Below are 16,955 nucleotides of genomic sequence, written 5' to 3'. Positions count from 1 at the left end.
TTTATTTGTATTATAGAGCGACTTACAAGGTTAGTCCTTCTACAACCCAGTGTTAGAGGTATTGTCCAAGGACTCCTCTTGGTGTAGCACAGAATAGTCACCCAGACCGGGAATTGAACCCCAGTCTCCCAGATGGTGCACCAGTAGTAAAATTATGTGTTATTTGTATACATTTTATTTTTATTATATTTATTTCATGCCAATTTAACACTGTTAATTGTCCTTCTTTTTCTTTATTATTATTATTATTATTATTATTATTATTATTATTATTATTATTATTATTATTATATTATCATTACAAGTAAATGTCTCAGAAGACAAACCAACAATGTGCAAAATATTAACCAAGCAGTTTTATTTATAATAATAAATTGACTTAAATAAAAAGTGCTTGTTTTTGCCATTTTTAGTTGGATATTTTCGGTTGCCTAATATTTGGTGCATACCTATATTTTGTTATTAATGCCACACATTTTAATATAAAAAAAGAAGTGACGTGAAAAAAAATCAACTAAAAAAAGGTTATCCCAACCACCAGCCTCTCTCATCCCTTCAGCTTAGTCATTTTTCTCAGTCCTAGCTCCACTTATCAGAAGGGGTCTGGCCTTCCTGCCTCCTGCTCTGTCCCTCTTACAGTCTCCTCCCACAGTCTCCTCCCACATCATCATATCCTGATAGTGTGGTCAACTCTAGCTAAATAAAAAACTGTGCCTAATGTCCTATTACGGGTGTGAATGTGACATTGAAGATGAGTGCTGAATGTTACACAACCATATATACCACATATGTCACAGGCCCACCTTTTGATCTGATGCATGATGGGATGAAACAGTACAAGTCATGCTCTTTCTATTTCCTCCTCACTCACTTCAGAGCATGTGGTCTGGATTCCAGTCCTGTTATTAGAGGGGAGAGGGGAGATGCGGGTGGGGGTGTAATAGGCCTCCCTGTACTTCACCATCAGCAACAGCAGCAACAACACATACCCGACCAGTGAGATCATCGCCCACTCCATCTCACAGCTATGTAACTGGGGGCCTGTTGAGACACTCAAGGCCCAGGGTTCAGACAGACCACCCTGGATGAAACCAAAACAAAGGCCTTCATTCATAAAACTCTGCCTCAGAGTAAACTTTTCTAATGTTTAAAACAACAGTTTTTTTCTGTTTTATTTCTGTCCTTGATTCCAGTAAATTTTTTGATGTGAGGAAGGCTTTGTTTCCGTGGTTCTAGCAGATGTTCTGCAGAGAAAGAGCAAGAAAAAGAGACAGAGAGAGGGAGGGAGAGCGTGGGGAGGAATGTGGGGAGGAGACTTCAAAGTGATAAGTAACCAAATACGTCCCTTTGAGGACAAAGCTCTCTGTTTTTGTGGGAACAGACAATCTCAGGCTTTCTACCAGGAAAACCGAAACTGCCTTTTCTCCACAAAGGACAAGATAAATAGAACATTTTAACCCTACAATGGCAGAGCTTCTAAAAGTTTAATTCAAGATAATTTAAGTACATTGTTCTAGAAAAATAGAATGTACAGCTGGAGTTCCTTATAGACTCGTTTCAGTCTGATCTTTTGGTCTTTGGAGCATTTTAATTGGTTCGTTGCTGGCACATACCTACAGCACTCCCTGCATATCTTTACATAAATGAAAACGAGTCGAGACTTCTTCTTCATTCTTGTGTGCACGAGTCTGACACACCTTAGTTATACAAGCTGCTGCGTGGGAAGATAGATCAAACTCCACACTACAACAAATGTTAAAGAGTAAACTTCAATAAGCCTGATTCATTCACTGTGATTTCAGATCATTTCAAAGCAGTGTTAATAATATACTCATAACAACAAAGCAGCAGCAATGTCTTATCCAGAGGTTTCACAGTGAGTCAGTGAATATAGTCCTATGGTTTCCTGCTCTTAATATACCTTTAAAATGTTCTAGGAACATTAAGCAATAGGCACAGATTCATGTTTGGGGAAACTTTAGCAGTTGAAACATTTGCAGTTCTGTGCTCTTCATTATTGTGTGCATGTGAAGTCTGCAAGGCTTTAGTGTGGGGTGTCTCATTCTAGTCCTCTACACTCCCTTCCTGCAGCATTTGGTTACTGCAGATTTAAAAGTGCCCTAAATTTCCTTGAGGTACAGCCAAGAACTGATTGAGTTGAACTGATATGAGTTGATGGCCTTGTTTACACCTTTCTGACAAACAGCAGAGAACATTTCCAGCTGTTATTCAGCTGAGTTCATTCATTTAACTGCTCATTGAGCTGCATAATGTTTGTCATGTGAACTGAGCTGTGGAATACATCAACCAAATCAATGAAGGAAATGCGTTAAAACAGGAAAAATGGGTAAGCATAAAGATCTGAGCAACTGTGACATGGGACACGTTGTGTTGGCTAGACCAGTATTTCTTGACACTATTTATGGTGACTCACTCCCCTGCACTTTTTGGTTTTTTAGTGCTTCCAGATCCAAATAATCACTGAACAGCCCATTATTAAGTTAGAGTGTGTGTATGTTAAAGCAGAAAAAACATTAAAATTTGCAATACAGTGAGCCTCATTGACCAGGGTTAAGAAAACGAGAAAATGAAAAAAGAGTTAAACCACTGGGTCAAATCTTACAAAAATATCAATGGTATGCAGTGGTCAGTTTACCCATCAAAAGTGGTCTGAGAGAGGACATGCAATAATCTGATGATAGGGTCATGCACACCTATAGCTCACTGAGACCCCACCTCATAACATACAGGCATGCTGACTTAAAGGATCTGCTGCCAAGATAACAGAACTTTTTTAGAGGCCATTGTAATGGTCAGATCTGTTAAGCTGGCACAAGGGCGACTTATTCAGCATTAAACAGGTGGTGCTAATGCTATGACTGATCGCTGCACATGCAAATGAGCTTTAAAAAGGCAAACAAATAAACAAACATGTATGACCGATAACAATCTTTCTGGGTATGACATACGCAGAAACTGCACGCCACACCGCTCTGCCCTTTCAAACCCAGCACCCTCTAGGTGTTTTTCGCTCTGCATCTGCACACTGCAAATGTAACCAAACCTGGATGAGCACCGCATGGCTCATAGCTCTATTTGAGAAAGGCCTAATATAACAAAAAGCTAATAAAATAGTCAGGACTCATACCGGCGGCCATTGTGCGCCGTACAGGATGTGTAAACTTTGTTTAGGATAGTGTGTTCTTTCGTGAGTTTAGGGAAATGGAATACTTTTTTTTTTCCTTGAATGTGAATGTGTGAATGAAAAGTGGGAGACAAGCAATGTTTGTTCAAATCAACACTGCGTCCTTGTTCACCAAGGACAAGGCCTCTCTTTCAGCAGACCACATTCTTTTTAACAAAGGCAGGAATTATACTGCATGATCCACCACAGCCAATGAAAAAAATACCTCTTGATCTCATGGGGAATTCTGATGGGCCAACAGATATATCATTTTCTAAATGCCATTGTTTCTGTTGGGTTTGAGGAAAGTCCATCCTTATTTTATAGCAACACTTATTTTATGTCCTCTCCAGATACAACATCTTCTTACCTTAGATTTAGATTTTGAACCAAAGATCCCCGTAAATTTTACCCAGAAAGGGAATTCCCTTTCTGCTTTACTGTAAGTTGGGTAATTAAAGTATTTAGTTTCAATATGTGAGAGGGGAATCTATATAAATTCATTCAGTGTTTTTTATGGTTTGTTTTTCTGTTTTCAGTGTCCCATGAAGTCCCACACTCTTAGACTATCTCTTAGACTAGCTTTTAGACTAAGAAATCCTGCTTGTTAGCATTCTCTGTAAAATCATTCCAGCAATTACAAGCATGTAAAGGCAGGCAAAGTTCAAAGATTTCCGAAAACATTCCTGCTTGTGGTATAAGACAGCTATGTGGTAAAAAAAAAAAAAAAACTGCACACAAACTTACTCATCTTTTACTTCTAAAATAAAATATATTAATAGAGAGTTTGTTTCCACTTTGCAGCAGAAACAGCCTCTACTTTACTTTTCTGGGAAAGATTTACACTAAATGTTGAATCATTGCTGTGAGGATGTGATTATGTTTGGTGTTTGTGATTGTTTCTTGTTTCTCATTCAATGTTTTCCTATATTTCTTAACTTAACTTATTATTATGAATTATTTTTTCCCTCCTATTTTTATGTGCTGCATTTTTACTTGTTACAATTATAAAAATGTTAGAAATCATTTCAAACTCACATTATCACTTAAGCCAGAGCGGTAGATGCTCTGCACTGTCACTGGGTTCGATGAAGCTACTCATCATTGAGTATCAAACAATCAAGCTGATCTTATAAGAAGACCACAATGCTCCTGTTCTACATTTCAACTTTGAGAACTTTCCACTGCTTTCTGTAATAACTTCACAACACAGTACTGTTCTTTTACTTACAGTACTTTAGTTCAACATTTTACAATAAACTACTTGCTCAAATACTGCTTGCTTAAGTATAAAAAATGTTGAATACTTTAGTACTTCGACTTAAGTGATGTGCTTAACCCTTTCAGACAATGTATGCATTGCAATGGACATCATCTGTCTTCTTCTTTGTTTACTTAAAAAACACTTTAACTTCTACTCAAGTTGTTTTTGATTAAAATACTTGTACTTTTACTCACATCTGGGTCTCTAGTACTTTCATAAAATACAACATCAATGCTAAATATGCTAAAGGAAGAAGGAAACATTCTCTTTGCTGAATATTTTCTTCATTGCATTCCTGCTTCACATTCACACCAATTTACTTTAGGTATGCAACTAATGATTATTATGGCAGTTGATTAATCTAATGATTCTTTTTTTTTTATTAGTCGATTAGTCAACAATTATTTCTGCCATGTCCTTTAAAAACGATAGAAACAGCTGAACATAAGATTTAAAAAGCATTTCAATGTTGTTGAAACATGGAAATTACTGATATTTAGTGAGTAAATATGTAATCTGTGTAATATGTAATGAGTTTGGGCACTTTTGGAGACGATTAAGTTGAGTGTAATCTGCGTGAGTGAGCCTGTTACCCATCTCACATTGCACTTCTGTCCCCAGCACTTTAATGTGTAATGTGGTACTGATACAAATTAACGATTAGTTGACAATAACATTTGTAGTCGACAAATTAAAATAATCTAAATTGTTGATTATGTCGACTAATCGTTGCAGCCCAAGTTTATTTTACTGTAACAGGAGATGGCAGTTTAAATGGGCAAATCTCCATGGGCCTCATGATCCAGACCCACCTTGGTCCTGGGGAAGCCATGCTCTTCATATTTTTCTGATTTCTCTGAATTCTACACAAAGCTACACATGACCCAGCACATGATGAGCATGTTAATAAGTCACTGAGCTGAATGGAGATAAATGTCAGATAAAGGAAAGCTTATTATGAACAGAAAGACTTCAAAGCACCAAATCACAGTACGGGGTTACTGCAGTTCAGTCCCTCTCAGGACTTCTGTCTCCACCTGGCGCTCGTGCAGTGAATCATCGTAGTGCTCCATTAGCTGGGTCTGAATAAGGTAAAACACATCGATTGTGCTTTTTTAATGCGTATTAGCAAGTCTCTGAATTAGAAAGACGCGAATATTTTTACATGTAGTGAAAAAACACACACACACTCAGTGTCATAGTGTCTGTTTTAGTGCATTAAATAGAGGTGGGTAACCCAGGTCCTGAAAGTTAAAATCCACCCCAGGGTTTTGTACCAACTGCATGGGCAGCCCTGCTGCAGCTCATATATACAAAGAGCCTCCCAGGCAGTCGGTACAAAACCATGGGATGTATTTTTCTTCTACTTTCTGGACCTGGGTTACCCACCTCTACTATTAAAGCTCCTCAGGGTGGTCTGTGGACCCTGCTGCTAGCTACACAGTCTACCCATAAGTAGAGATACAGCCAGTTGATGTAACTCGGAGCCCCGCCGCTGTTCTGTGCTGGTTTATTTCTGAGGGAAGGAAAAATGAGCCTGGCGTTCAGTCGAGCTCCCCGGAAAAACGCGGGGAGCCGCATGTCCAAACTGCTGGATGCAGAGGAAGAAGACGAGTTCTACAAGACCACCTATGGAGGCTTCAATGATGTGAGGAGCATCTCCATTCCAGACTAGCCGGCTAGCTAATATGTACATACATGTGCACAGTGTATTCAGCACACTACATTACTATAGATATAACCTGAATTAGACTAGCAATGGAATTAATAAGAGTCCTTTACTAAATATGAAATGAGAAGTCATTTTTCTGATACTAAGGATTTTTTAGACACTAAGTTATTATTTTCAGATACTAAGTCATAACTGTGAGATACTCAGTCGTTATGAGATTCTAAGTCTTTATTTTTTTAGATACTAAGTCATTATTTTCAGATTCTAAGTAATTATTATGCTATACTAAGTCATTATTTTCAGATTCTAAGTCAATATTTTTCTATACTAAGTCATTATTTTCAGATACTAAGTCAATATTTTTCTATACTAAGTCATTATTTTCAGATACTAAGTCATTATTATTCTATACAGTCATTATTTTCAGATACTAAGTCATTATTATTCTATACAGTCATTATTTTCAGATACTAAGTCATTATTATGCTGTACTAAGTCATTATTTTCAGATACTAAGTCATTATTATTCTATACTAAGTCGTTATTTTCAGATACTAAGTCATTATTATTCTATACTAAGTCATTATTTTCAGATACTAAGTCATTATTTTTCTATACTAAGTCATTATTTTCAGATACTAAGTCATTATTATTCTATACTAAGTCATTTTCAGAAACTAAGTCATTATTATTCTATACTAAGTCATTATTTTCAGATTCTAAGTCATTATTTTTCTATACTAAGTCATTATTTTCAGATACTAAGTCATTATTATTCTATACAGTCATTATTTTCAGATACTAAGTCATTATTATTCTATACAGTCATTATTTTCAGATACTAAGTCATTATTATGCTATACTAAGTCATTATTTTCAGATACTAAGTCATTATTATTCTATACTAAGTCATTATTTTCAGATACTAAGTAAATACTAAATAATACCCCCACACTTAGTATCTCATAAGTACTTATAAGAACTTATTTCTGGAGTGTTGTGTACCCATTTGGCTGATTGTTGATCTTAGACATGAAGGTTTCAAACTATTATTATTACAGTGTCAGGTCAATAATTGTCATATTGTCTTCATTTGATGTGGTTGCTGTAGGAATCCGGAGATGATGAGTACAAAGGAGATCTTTCGGACACAGAGGATGAGGTGGACAGTGACTTTGACATCGATGAAGGAGAAGAACCTGACAGTGAGCAGGAGGAGGATGGACCTCGCAGGAAGACCAGAGTTGTTACCAAGGCCTACAAGGTGTTGAGCATCAGACAGCTTGATTAAACTTTTTTTCTATGTTAATTCTAATAGTAAAACTATTTTTAACCATCTACAAACAACTTATGTTACTAAGCATAAAAGTAAAATGTGGTTTCTTACACAAACCACATTTACACAACCAAGTCGGGGAAACGACTTTCATTTCTGAGAAATGTGCCACCCGACAAGCATGTGAAAGCAGCATTAATCCTGGTCCTGGAGGCACTCTCCCCTTTACAGTGGTTTCCTGGTTTAACTTGAAAGAACTTTTAATTAAGTCATTAGTTGAATTAGGTATAATAGTAAAGCAAGTGTCCAGAGCAGGGTGCCTCCAGGACAAGGATTGAAAAAAACTTTGTAAGGACATTTAGTACTATATATTACTTTTATTCAGTTTGTTTTCTGTGCTCTCTATGCTGATTATTGTTTGGTCAGGAGCCCATTAAAGCTGTGAAACCAAAGCCCAAGCCGAAGAAGCTCAGTGAGCTGCCCAGGAGGGCAGACAAGACCAAGACTGACAAACACAAAACCTTCGAGCTCCAAGAAGACATCAGCAAGAGTGAGCATGAGTATTATTTATTAGAATTGTATTCACATATTCACTGTGTCTCTTAACACACGCGTATTGCCTGAACTATGCTTCAAAATTCATTTTGAAGGCAAGGCTTATATATTAACCCATGCAACCTCAAATAATTATTTGAGAGCTTCAGGGGTCATTGAGTTTTCGAAAAGGCTTGTCAAAAAGGTTTGTCTAATTATTTTACAGTTTTCACAAGGTTTTAATAGTCCATGGTGCAATGAGAGTGTAAGAACTTGTTGCATGTATAGTAAGGCCCAAACATCTAAGTTTGATAGTCAAAATTCTATTTGATTAAAAAGTATGATTTTTCATGCTGAATTTCTGATATTTCATAATATTTTGTATGCCCCCTTTTGTTTTAATAACAGTGCGACGTCAAACTGCATGAACTTTACATACAGTTTGAATGAAAGCCTCTGATTAGAAGATCAAATGCACCTCAGAGTAATCTAAGCACAAACCTCAATGGAATGGATAAGAAATCCAAAATCTGATTTGAATCTGCTTTGAATCTACATTTGCTTCAATTTGAACATATAGCTACAAATTGTGTAAAATCGTGCCGTAACTTTAAGCCACAGTGTAGGTCATTAAAGAGACATATAAAAATACCCCCAAAAACTTGTCTACCATAGACTTATAAACTTGTCATCCATTCTTTTGATGTTGTGATGTGATGATTAGCTTACCTGACATCATCTATTGTGGTTCAGAGCATAAACATCTCTTCTGAGTTGATCATTCCTTGTTGATATCATTGTTTTCATCAGGGTAGAGAAGGCAAATAAAGGTTTGTTACAAAAAGGCCATGGGCAAAACACACATAACCACGCTTAAATGATTGTTAAAAACAGTAATGAGTCAGCTGTGTAACATGATGGTGTTGATTCTGTCTCAGACAGGAAATCTGTGCGGCAGTCCACAACCGAGCACACACGGTTGACCTACCTGAGACTACAGGAGAGACAGGTGGCTCCACGCCGCAGGAAAGGCACACGTCACGAACGTCCTCTGACTCAGGCCGAGCTCCTAGCTGAGGCCAAGGTCACAGCGGAGATTAACCTGCGCTCACTAGGTGAGACCGACTCATATATGTTATCTACAGTAAGGTTTACAGTTTACACTGTAATGTTACACTAGGTATATGATAATGTGACCAGTGTTTAATGTAGTGTTGTGTTCCCACTGAGTCATCTTTGTACTGTGTAAATATGTGTGATATTGGTGTTTTTTGTGTGTGTTTTGTTAAATGTAATGGAGCTACTACAGTGTGTCATATTCTGTCATTATTTTGTACACTTATTTTCATTTTTCTGCACATTCCTACACATTATATTATGAAATACATGTAATTACACAGTCATTTACATTACATTTACTTTCTACATGAACAGGTTAGAATCTGCATTTCATATTATGGCTTTAGAAAATATGTAGAAATGTATATAATGTAGAAAATATAAATCGTAAAATATCTCTGTATCTACTTACAGACACAAAAAAGGTATGAATTACAAATATAGGCTCAACAGTTTTTACAAAATATCTACAAATTATATGTCAGTGAGAAATAACTTACTTAAAGGACAAATATGTATGCATTAAATTTTTTTTGTGATAATGATGAATGATTAGAATGTCGTCAGATATTAAGGAAATATGTTATGTTTTAGCACTGGCATTGTCAGGTCTTAGCCCTGTCTCATGTTTCTGTGTGTGTCCCACGTGACCTGTGCCCCTGTGTTCTGTCTCAGTACCTTTCCACCACGTCTCATTTGTAGCTCCGCCCCTTCCCCAGGTGTTTCTAATTATAGTGTGTTTCCTGTTTCTTTAAATAGCCCTCCTCTGCCACTTTGTCTCCGTCGGTCTTTGCACCTTCCCCTGTCGTTCGTCTTTCTCTGTGTTTCATTGCCTCTGTGTTTATCTCTAGTTTTATGTTTCTAGTTTCTTGTTTATTTCCGTCTCCCTAAGCTCTTTGTATATATCCCTGCTTTGTGTTTATTTTCTAGATTAACTAATTGTATTTATTCCGTTAGTTTATCATAAGTACTTCTTGTTTGTTTAGGTTTATGTTCTCTAGTTTCACTCGTTTGTTTTGGTTTTTGATTATTCGTTTATCTTGGTTACGTGTTTACTTGTTTCATTGTTTATTTGTTATTTATTTATTAAATCATTCATTTTTCCCTTACCTGCATTTGCGTCCGTCTCCTCGTCTCCCTGCCTGGGTCATCCCCATTTCCTGACAGGCATGTCTTGACAGCAGCTGTGCTAGCAGTTCGCTGCTAATGCTTATGCTGCTGCACCCAGCCTTAGTGAAATTCTGGAAATCTAAGCTTCTTGTTAATAAACAAAAACACTTTACTCTTCAAAATGAACAGTTTTTAGGAGATACATTTGTGTAGATTAACATCCACTGCTTGTTTGATTTTAAAAGATTATTATTTTTTTAAGAATTACAGTTTTGTTTACTTAACCTAGCGTAGCTTTACAGGTCTTGTCACCCAGCGGCAACACCTGCTAAATTAGAAGGAAAATATGGCAACACCCTTGGTCCTTACAAGTGTTGCATAATGCGCCTTATAATCCAGTGCGCCTTATGTATGAAAATAGACGAGAAAACAGACGTTTATTGATAGTGCGCTTTATAATGCAAAATATACAGTATTGTGTTTTAGCCTCTGATCCCACCCACTGGCCTTTCCCAAGCCTATTTCTATCTAGGTTGCCAGACATGAAACATAATAGCAGGCAAACACGTCATGCAAATACAGCTATGGAAGTGAGAAGCAAACTGGTTTACCAGAAACAGAATTAGATGCTTCCCAACCTAAAAATCCTCAGCATTGTTCTAAAAAAGCTAGATGACCAAAACTCAAGTAAACACTGGCAATATGTAAAAATGTTATTTTTGTAAAAGAGCAGTGAAGAATGTGAAGAACCTGGTAAATAACCTTTACTTTAACAAGTTCAAACCTTCAAAAGAAACCTATGCTAGGTACTATATCCTTATGCATGTATGCAAAATGCTCTCAGCATTTGGACATTATGACCTACTGTTTTTTTTCCAACTTGTTTAATATAGAGAACTATGAGCGTCTGGAGGCGGATAAGAAGAAGCAAGTCCATAAAAAGCGTCAGTGTGTGGGCCCAGTCATCCGCTACCACTCCGTTCTGATGCCTCTGGTGTCTAACCCCTCTTTAAAAGAGGAGAATGTGGATGTGGAGGGGTAAGGCTATTCTCTCAGCTTGCCAAATATCTGCTTTAGTACTGGACTGTTTTCCTTCTCTTGGATTTCTTACTCTTAGATAACGTCTAATCATGTAATGCATCTTGACTAAATTTCTAAAAAGGTTTATGCACTTAAAATGCATACAAGATATCTAAATCCATTTTACATACATTACATTACATTTCATTTGGCAGACGCTTTTGTCCAAAGCGACTTACAATAATGAAGTAGAAAAGTAATAGGAATTTAGATAACCCATTTTTAGATAGGGCTTAAAGGAGGTCGAAGGGAAATAAAGGGATAGAGAAGTGAAGGAGGGGAAGAAGGAAATGGGGTTAGAAGTAGTTAGTGTGTTAGAGGTGTTAGGAGAGTTAAGTGCTCTTTGAAGAGCTCTGTCTTCAGGAGTTTCTTAAAGATAGAGAGAGATTCTCCTGATCTGGTAGTGGAAGGTAGTTTGTTCCACCATTGGGGAACTCTGTATGAGAACAGTCTGGATTGCTTTGTGTGAGTGTTTGGCAAAGCGAGGCGACGTTCATTGGAGGAGCGCAGCGGCCGGGAGGTAGCGTAAGCCTTCAGGAGTGAGTGCAGGTAGGAAGGAGCCTGTTCTGTCATCACCTTGTAGGCGATTGTAAGAGTTTTGAATTTGATGCGAGCATCAACTGGTAGCCAGTGGAGCTCAATGAGCAGCGGGGTGACATGTGCCCGTTTTGGTTGGTTGAAGACCAGACGTGCTGCTGCATTCTGGATCATTTGGAGTGGTTTTACTACACAGGCCGGGAGGCCAGTTAGCAGGGCATTGCTGTAGTCGAGGCGTGAGATGACGACTGCTTGTACCAGGAGTTGGGTGGCCTGTTGCGTCAGAAACTGTCTAATTTTCCTGATGTTATAAAGCGCGAAGCGGCAGGATCGAGCAACCGAGGCCACATGGTGTGTGAAGGAGAGCTGGTCATCAACCATAACACCCAGGTTCCTAGCAACCTTTGTCGGTGAGAGAGAGAGAGAGTCGATGCTTATAGAGAGGTTGTGTTGAAAAGATGGTTTTGCTGGTATGACCAGAAGTTCAGTCTTTGAGAGATTTAATTGAAGGTGATGCTCCTTCATCCAAGAGGATATGTCAGAGAGACACGACGATATCCGTGCAGAGATTGAGTTATCTTCAGGTGAGAATGACAGGTATAACTGGGTGTCATCAGCAAAGCAATGGTAGGAAAAGCCATGTGAGTGGATAACCTGACCAAGAGAGGCAGTGTATATTGAGAAGAGAAGGGGACCCAGTACCGAACCCTGGGGAACCCCAGTGGATAGGGAGTGGGCTGAGGACAGCTGTCCTTGCCACGACACCTTGAACTAAGCGCCCAGTGAGGTATGATCTAAACCATGACAGCACATTGTCTGAGATCCCCATGTTTGAAAGTATAGTTAGGAGGAAGTCGTGGTTGACCGTGTCGAAGGTGGCCGAGAGGTCCAGCAGAATGAGCACTGAGGACTTGCCTGCAGCTCTAGCAGTTTTCAACGCTTCAGTCACAGACAACAGAGCCGTCTCGGTAGAGTGTCCTTTTTGAATCCAGATTGGTTCTGGTCCAGGAGGTCATTCTGGGAGAGGAAGCCAGAGACCTGATTTAAAACTGCTCTCTCGAGTGTTTTAGAGAGAAAGGGTAGTAGTGAGACCGGTCTGTAGTTATCAACCTGGGCGGGGTTGAGAGAAGGCTTTTTAAGCAGTGGTGTCACATGTGCTTGTTTGAAAGCAGTTGGGAAAACACCAGAAGTTAAAGAGGCATTGATGGTGTGAGTGATAGCCGGAATGATTGCAGGTGCGATGGTTTGTAGTAAGTTTGAGGGAATTGGGTCAAGCGGACACGTAGTAGGACGGCTACGACTCGTTCTCAGTGAGAGAAGTGAACGAGGAGAGCGCAACGCCTTCGGTGGAGGGACACCGGGCTGCAGAGCATGTAGTAGGACTGCTACATGTTACATCAGTAAACTGGTTCCTGATAGCTGCCACTTTTCCAGTAAAGAAGGATGCAAGTGTTTCAGCAGTAAGGCATGTAGCCGGAGGAGCAGGAGGAGGGTTCAGTAGTGATTTAAAAGTAGCAAATAGTTTCCGGGAGTCTGTGAGGGAGCTGAATTTATTGTGATAAAATTCAGCTTTAGCAGTCGTGATGCTGGCTGAGAAGGAAGCCAGGAGCAGTTGGTAGTTTTTTAGGTCTGCTTGTTTTTGGTTTTTATGCCATTTTCTTTCGGCAGCTCGGAGTTTGGAACGTAGTTCCCTCAGTGAGTTATTTTTGAGCCATGGCTGCGGTTTGCTAGAGCTAATGGCTCGAGATGTAAGAGGACAGAGGTTGTCCAAACAGGAGCTTAGTGTGGAGCAGAGTGTATCGGTGGCATCATTTACATTGAGTGATGAAAATGAGCCTGGTGGGGGCATGTTGTCAGTCACCAGCGAGAACTGATCTGCTGAGATATCTCGTAAATTTCGGCGGAACGAGACCATCGTAGGAGTAGCCGTGGGTTTGTTTGAAATATGAATATTGAGTTTTATGAAGTAGTGATCCGAGAGGTGCAAAGGAGTGAAAGACGTCCAAATCATCAACAGGTATAACGCTTCTTTTTGGGAACTTAAACTAATCTTAATACCCTGAGACATAGCATACATGATCCATGCAATGACTAAACTGTTGAACTATGAAGTTGCAGCCTTCCTAAGGCCAACTGTTTTTGCATAGAACTGGAAAAACGAGAAAGAGGAACAGCTTGCTATGTCATGAGCCCTTTAGAGCAATTTGTTTTCATTTCAACTCACTGAAAACAACCAGTTGTAAATGCATGTGGTTAAAAGAGAAAAATGCATGTGAAGTGACCATTTCAACACATAAAACATAAGGCTGCTGTATTGAAACACTGTTTGGTGAGTAATTTCTCTTCATGTAAAAAAACATGCTTTTTAAAAAGTAAACTTTTTAATTAATTTTACAAGCAACTGAAATGAAGTTGCATATATATTTGAGGTTTTGTGATGTCTGGGGTTCTTCTTGTTAGATGGCTGGCACAACATATTGAGATGCAGTTTACAACTAAGCATCAACGTGCAGCAGTTCCACCTTAAAATACTGACTTTAAAAACATGTTGATAGTAATACTCCACTACCAGTCTGCCTGTCTGCCTTGTCAGTAGACATGGACAGTAGACATTTTACTTCAGCCTATCAACAAATTCACGTGTTGTGTACAGCAGTTGATGAGAGGTGGCCCAAAACGTGATTTGTGATTTGACATAGAGGTTTGCTCAATTGTGTAATTATTACTAATACTTTGAAGTATGAACAGTAGTAACAATGTAATTGTTAGAAGTTGAGTAGACTCAAATGCCGATTCTTTTTTTGAGCGTGGTTTCAATGCAACAAATAATAGAGAATAATAAAAGATGCAAGTGAAGAAGCAATAGCAGCTGTTATTTTATGCACTAACCAACCGAACCCACACTATTAAGATCAGTATATAGTCCATACTTTATAGTATTAATATAGTCTGCAGTGTTACAAAAAGCATAGATTGTTGTTTGTCCACCTGTGATGTTTACAGGTTGGACCAGGACCCCCAGCAGTCTCATCCAGGCCCTGCAGCAGGGGCTGCAATGTCCTCCCAGTCTGAAACACCCCTTTCTGGCCAGCAGCCATCCACCTCTGCCTCTTTACCACCTGGAGGTGCCAGATGCTCTAGGACGTACATCACCTTCAGTGATGAGGACACCTTCCAGTCCTTCTTCCCCAAAACCCCCGCCCCCCGAGTTCCTGCCAGAGAAGTGTGTCCCGTCACTCACAAACCAGCCCTGTACCGTGACCCAATCACAGACATTCCATATGCTAACCTTAGAGCCTTCAAGATTATTCGCGAGGCCTATAAGAAGTATGTGGCAGCTCATGGTCTGCCGTGCCCTGGTGCTACTCTGCCAGCAGAGCCCACTGCCAAGAACCCGAGGCAAAAGATTGTCATCAAACAAGGCATGTAGAGACACAAAAATGGGGAGATAGAGAGAGGAAGATCTGTCTGAAAAACAAACAAGGACTAACTATTTTGATGTGCTATAACAGGCTTGCCCATTTCTTTGAAGCCACTAACCTAAACTTCAGAAAGTACCACAAATTTGTACAGGCCTCATTTCGAGTATCCCCAAAACATGAGTGGACCAGTTAATGGTTGGACAGTGTTTTTTTATCTCGTTTAAAGGTCCACATAGAGGTCAAAATTCAAAGCAAGACATGTAATTTCAGCATGGCTAGCCTTGCTGATCTAGAAAATTCTAGAATTTTTTTTGCTGATGTTGTTTTCGTTCCTGTTTCTTATCTTTGTTTTTCCCTTCTTTTGCTGTGTAATAAGATTTGCAAACTCACATGAAAACGAACATTCTGCCACATTCAGCCTGTCCTTTTACTTCCACTCATGCTGTGTCTGAGGCCTGAGTGTAAGTATGTTAATTCAAAAGCTTGATTATTAACCATATATGTTACATATTTACTGTTCATATAATGTAAATGAGTAAGTTAAAAATCCTAAATTGTTAACTGACAGTGTAAGACCACTATTTATGATGTGTAGAAGTTTTATTTTTGTGTGATTGTAATTTTGACTAGCAACGAGAAATATTTACACTAATACTAAAGAAATGTACTGTAAGTTACATTACCAAAGGACAAAAACATGGTTATAAGTAAGCAAATACACTTAAGACACTTAATAATTCCTGAATGTCAACCATCAACCCTTTTGGGTCATGGTTTCAGGCTCATGTTTACTGTATAGTAGATATGTTGCTGCAGTTCAGTGTAGCAAGTCCATTTACTGGACTGTTTATTTTACATGCTTGTGGAGCTTAGACAGTGCATTTCATTTCAGTTCTGTTAACAAGTTCATAATGAAAACATTCTGAATGTATAACTTCACAGCTGAAGGACAAACAAGGTTCATATCCTTACTTTTGAAATAATTCAGCTACTTTAAGTTGCACCCATTGCTGACAAGAGATGTTCAAATGAAACTTGTTTAGTCCACTTTGGAGTAGTGGAGCTGTGTTCTCTGGCATTGTGGCTCCATCCAATACCTTTGCAATGAGGTAAGGAGTTGGGAATGAAGTGATCATCCAACAGCCTGATTTCCCGATTGCTCTTGTAGCTAAATGCAATCAAATCCTCACAAAACATTTAATACCCTTTATTTAGGAAGAAATAATGATTAAGAAAGTGTCCCAATACTTTTGTCCATTTTTAAATGTAATTTACTTTGTCCACAATAGCAACTTTACAGAAAAAAAGAAAAAAAAGTCTTAACGTTAATGGAAGTCAATTTCTATAGGTCCATTCATCATGAAATGTTGACACTATATTAAAGAGAACCAGATTAAAATTATTTAAAAAAATGGAAAAATGCAAAAATTATTATATTTTTGTGTACGTCATAAATATATGTCAGTCTGGGGATCAAGCACTAATGCTCCAATTGGTGCAGATTGCTCTGCTGATGCTGATTGTGCTGATTGACATTAAGCTATTTTACAGTATTTAAATGTTTACAGACTGTAGTTTGCATTAGTCAGTGTTTTATTAATGATTGTGAAATCCTGTGTTGCACTTTAATACTACAGTTAATGCTGTTTATGTACAGATGCTTTAAACCTGCTTTAGGGTGTTCAATACTGTTTATTTAGACTTGAATGTGTTAAACATGACATGTTTAACAAGTGATATGTTTAATGTTTTATTAC

At 38.4% G+C, this 16,955-nt stretch overlaps 1 protein-coding gene across 2 annotated transcripts in view; it reads left to right on the top strand.

Moving 5' to 3' along the window:
* The first annotated feature begins 263 nt into the window (after nt 1–263).
* Nucleotides 264–16,955, top strand: part of vps72b (vacuolar protein sorting 72 homolog b) — a 16,837-nt gene continuing 145 nt past the window's right edge. The window contains exons 1-6 of one of the 2 annotated variants that reach the window (XR_002650430.2): nt 264–6,096; nt 7,232–7,384; nt 7,823–7,946; nt 8,869–9,045; nt 11,053–11,197; nt 14,780–15,659. Coding sequence is in view for 1 of the 2 variants with exons in the window: in XM_015605921.3 (XP_015461407.1) it covers nt 5,980–6,096; nt 7,232–7,384; nt 7,823–7,946; nt 8,869–9,045; nt 11,053–11,197; nt 14,780–15,206 (1,143 nt within the window). In the remaining variant the exon portion in view is untranslated. Of the gene's footprint in view, nt 6,097–7,231; nt 7,385–7,822; nt 7,947–8,868; nt 9,046–11,052; nt 11,198–14,779; nt 16,919–16,955 lie in introns of those variants that run through there. The other variant, XM_015605921.3, reaches the window with a different exon arrangement.

Source organism: Astyanax mexicanus, chromosome 6, assembly GCF_023375975.1.
Source record: "Astyanax mexicanus isolate ESR-SI-001 chromosome 6, AstMex3_surface, whole genome shotgun sequence".
NCBI lineage: Eukaryota > Metazoa > Chordata > Actinopteri > Characiformes > Acestrorhamphidae > Astyanax > Astyanax mexicanus.
This window is presented reverse-complemented; position numbering and strand designations above follow the sequence as displayed.